We start from the raw sequence: 4,148 nt of genomic DNA on the forward strand, positions 1-4,148 counted from the left end.
TCAGTAGTTTTTGCGTGAAAGAGCAACAAACACACACACATCTTTACAAACTTTCGCATTTATAATATTAGTAGAAAATAGGATAGGATTTTTTAGTTTATTATATTTTTTGTTTGCAGCTCGATGAAGTGGGTCGCATTCTGCGTAACGTCTGTTCCATAGTACCCGGTGGGGTCGTGTGTTTCCTACCCTCGTATTCGTATGAACAAGTGGTCTATGATCATATGAAAGTTACCAACGTGATAGACGCTATATCGAAAAAGAAAACCGTGTTCCGTGAACCGAAGTCAGCTGCTGATGTTGATCAGGTAGACACAAACATACATATTATAATCAACCGCAGTTGCAAATAGAAAATGTTAAAATACGATAATTTGATAAATAAAAAAAAAAAACTTATAAAGCGGCTCATTAAGCTAAATGGCAATGTTATACATTCACACTACTAAGTATTTTTAGAATGCTACACTAATGACTACACAATTTGTTGGTGAAGGTCATTCCTGGTATGCATTTAATAAATTAAATTTAAACCTTTGAAATTGTCACAAGTGTTATTTAAATATACATAAATTTTTTTGTAGGTGCTGCAAAAATACGCAGCGGCGATTAACAACAAAGATGAACAAAGAACGGAAAAAACAGGAGCGTTATTACTTAGCGTCGTTGGCGGTAAGCTCAGCGAGGGACTTAACTTCAGGTACTTTTTTCAACCGATAAAATATTTTCGAGTTTTTCCAAGAGGATTATTTAGTGTCATCCCTTTTCGTCTTTTGCGAAGATGCACTTAAAATATTTCTAATGTATGTCTCTAATATCTTTCTGTTGGTTCAAATAAAGGTTTTTTTATGTCATAGTGAGCTGGTGGTTCGCCTGATGGTAAGCGATTACCACCGCCCATGAACATTCGCAAAGGTAGGGCCTCTGCGAATGCGCTGCCCGCTTTTTTGGGGTAAGGGAAAAGGAATGGATTAACGACTGGAAAGAAGGAATGGACTGGGACGGATGAGGAAAAGGAAACGCCTATATGCCTATTATCTATGTCTCTTACTATGTTGCTTACCTGATTTTTGGATTCCTTGGTTATAAAAATCAATTTGTGCATGACTTTGTATTAAATATATGAAAGGTTAAAAAAATACAGGTATTTAATTTTTTTTTCTTTTTTCAGCGATGATTTAGGGCGTTGTGTGTTAGTATTTGGCCTGCCTTACCCCAACGTGAAGTCTCCAGAATTGAAGGAAAAAATGAACTATTTAAATAAAGCAGCGCCGGGCGCTGGGGCCCAATATTATGAAAACCTATGCATGAAAGCTGTTAACCAATGCATAGGTATGTTTCACTAATAATTTTACATCAATCACGAAATTACTGAAAAATAAATATTAAAACTTTCTCAATTAAATCGGTGTTACTACGTTAAGTTCGCTAAAACATATATTAAACATAAATGTTATATTAACTTAAATAAAAAGCCAAATGATATGTATATCTTAGTGTGTACGTAAGTTTAATTTTGAACATGACATACATTATACGATCGTAATATAGCATTGTTTCCGTAAAACAATCTTATAAATAATTTCCGGAGGCTTTAGCTTTTATCGTACTAATTATTGGATATGTATAGATTGCCTTAATATTAAATTTAAATAATATTTTTCAGGGAGAGCCGTGCGTCACATTAACGACTACGCAACAGTTTTGCTGGTGGACGAAAGATATTCAAGGCCTAGTACTATCGCCGCTCTACCCTCTTTTGTCCAGGTATTTTTGTAGTTTTATTTGGACGAGCTACTTAATCCAGCTCCGCTCGGGTTGCCCCGGGATAGAATTTGAATACATTACTTGGTAGAGATGTAGCTTCCTATAGTATGGTAAAGAATTTTTAGAATTGATCAAGTAGATCCAAGTCAAATGCCACTACACTTGGAATGGTTTTGGAGCAGCGGGGTCACACTCTAATCTCTGATCTGCATGCCAGTTCAAAAACTATCCTATGATTGGTTATTTTTTCAAGCTTTTCTCAGAAAATTATTGCTAGCCCAATCTATGATTGTGGCTTTTGGATTAATATCAATTATTATAACATAGATATTTGCGTAGTTTATAATCGTCTTTCATTCGTTGTATAACACTTTTATTTTTTGTTATAGAAATCGTTGATACCGAATTGTAGTTTCGGTCAGACGGCCAGCAGTATCGCAAGGTTCTTTTCGAGACACAAAATTAAAACGCAATAAGGAAATTCCTTATTTTTTTATTAAGTAACTTTTATTTAATGTAGACGTAAAACATCTTAATTTAATACTAGTGTTTTATTTATAAGTTTCAACTAGCCTTTAAAAGGTAACATCAAGTATTAATTATTACAGTTGGAGGAAGTCTGCCACAAGGCAACGGACATCTTGATAGCCAACAAGTTTGCTCTAAAAAATGATTTGGAGGATAATTCTATAGTGGATTGTATATTCAAGCGTCTATCGCTTCATCTTCTTCATTCTCTGTGGTCGATATATATATCGATATCTCCACCATTCTCAGTCTACACAGAATTTGTACCTATTATTCCAATATTATTACGGACCATTTCAACGATAGGGCCACATGTCTTCGTTATATATAAATTTTAATTTATAAACAGATTTTTTTTCAAAATTCATTAATTTCTAGGAATAAAATCGACGTAGAGATCTTGACCTGGGACCAAGAAGAGTCCATGTTTCTCAAACTCTACTTCACTTGGCTTGGGTCCGTTTGCTAAAGGTTTCACCTTAAAATGCAATGCAACGTGTGCCAAAGCATGCCGAACCGAAATCTGACCAAACCGTTTACCTGAAAAATAAATAATCATAAAATAACTGCAAATTTTGCTTTCTGGAAATAAATCATAAAAACCGAATTCAAAAAGTATTATAAGTAATATTCATATAAAGGACCGTCAAAACTAATATTCATAAATAGTTAGGTAGTCATTTGTTGCTTTCTTAATAAGTAACAGAAAATAATTTCAAAAGCTTTATACATATTCTCAGCGTATGTTCTTATGAGCTTTGAGCGTTAATAAGAATTTTCACTTAAAATGGCTTTTAAGAACTCCTGCTGAGTGCTAGTGAAGGTCTGAATGTAAGCGTTGGAAGATAGAAATAGAATACCAATCAGTCAGTTCTTATCTTACCAATGCAGTTTCTGGGGCCTTCTCCGAATGGCAAATATGAGAACGGTGTGATGTTTTTCTCATTTTCTGGCATAAATCGTTCTGGATTGAACTCCAACGGATTTGGGAAGTAATTCTCATCATAATGCATGCCGATAGCGTTGACGCAAATCGGTGTTCCCGCTTCTATAGTGAGGTTATCGTCAATTTTATAGTCTTGTACGGCTATTCTGTCTAGCCAGCCCATTGGAGAATATTTCCGAAGTACCTCTGTAATATAATTAAATGTTCTTTTACCAAGGGATCGTACAAAATGCTGCTCTACCCAATGCGCTCTTCAATAGGAAGATTATTACATACGTCTATATCTATACAGTTTTTTATACCCACCTTTGATAACACTATTAAAATAAGGCGCTTCTGTAAGCTTTGATATATCCAAGTTGCCATTTTCATCTTGCTCCTTTATTTTTACTAACTCTTGGAACATTTTCTCCTGGAAAGCAAAGGAGTTTAAGTTTCTTTAGTACGGCCAAGCAAAGAGTATTACAATTTATATGAGCATAAGAAGGGAGGCCATCTAAATTATTCCTTTGGAACTCGGCTAACGTAATGAGAACTCATCTTACTTGTATTTCTGGGTGGAACGCCAATTCATATAACGCGAAGCTCAGAGCAGCGCCAGAAGTCTCAAAGCCTCCTAGCAAAAATATTGCCGCTTGTGCTACTATCGTATCTTCCGTCAAACCTATAAATACAATTAAATATAAAAATCCACGAAATAATAATAATCCAGAAAGCATCATTCATAGTTTTAAATTATGGCTGGAACATTGCCTACCTTCATTGTTTTGGTCTGATTCCTCTTTTAATTTAATGAGAGCGTCGACTAAATCTTTAGTTTCACCCGTACGACCTCTTTGTGCCCTTCGTTGTTCCGATACCAGGCGGAACACTTTCGTAAAGTAATCCGTAGCCCATTTGGGGAAGA

At 35.1% G+C, this 4,148-nt stretch overlaps 2 protein-coding genes across 2 annotated transcripts in view; one reads left to right on the forward strand and one right to left on the reverse strand.

Moving 5' to 3' along the window:
* The window catches only part of LOC119840602 (ATP-dependent DNA helicase DDX11-like), a 6,148-nt gene extending 3,585 nt beyond the window's left edge, over nucleotides 1-2,563 (forward strand). Inside the window, exons 6-10 of the mRNA XM_038367288.1 lie at nucleotides 120-308; nucleotides 585-700; nucleotides 1,172-1,332; nucleotides 1,667-1,767; nucleotides 2,157-2,563. Coding sequence (XP_038223216.1) covers nucleotides 120-308; nucleotides 585-700; nucleotides 1,172-1,332; nucleotides 1,667-1,767; nucleotides 2,157-2,243 — 654 coding nt within the window. The 3' untranslated portion in view covers nucleotides 2,244-2,563. The remainder of the gene's footprint in view (nucleotides 1-119; nucleotides 309-584; nucleotides 701-1,171; nucleotides 1,333-1,666; nucleotides 1,768-2,156) is intronic.
* Nucleotides 2,564-2,662: 99 nt separating this feature from the next.
* LOC119840603 (cytochrome P450 6j1-like) overlaps nucleotides 2,663-4,148 on the reverse strand; it is a 6,826-nt gene continuing 5,340 nt past the window's right edge. Inside the window, exons 7-11 of the mRNA XM_038367289.1 lie at nucleotides 3,999-4,146; nucleotides 3,787-3,905; nucleotides 3,548-3,653; nucleotides 3,179-3,427; nucleotides 2,663-2,835 (exon numbers count right to left, since the gene is read on the reverse strand). Coding sequence (XP_038223217.1) covers nucleotides 2,663-2,835; nucleotides 3,179-3,427; nucleotides 3,548-3,653; nucleotides 3,787-3,905; nucleotides 3,999-4,146 — 795 coding nt within the window. The remainder of the gene's footprint in view (nucleotides 2,836-3,178; nucleotides 3,428-3,547; nucleotides 3,654-3,786; nucleotides 3,906-3,998; nucleotides 4,147-4,148) is intronic.

This window comes from Zerene cesonia, chromosome 6 (assembly GCF_012273895.1).
Source record: "Zerene cesonia ecotype Mississippi chromosome 6, Zerene_cesonia_1.1, whole genome shotgun sequence".
NCBI lineage: Eukaryota > Metazoa > Arthropoda > Insecta > Lepidoptera > Pieridae > Zerene > Zerene cesonia.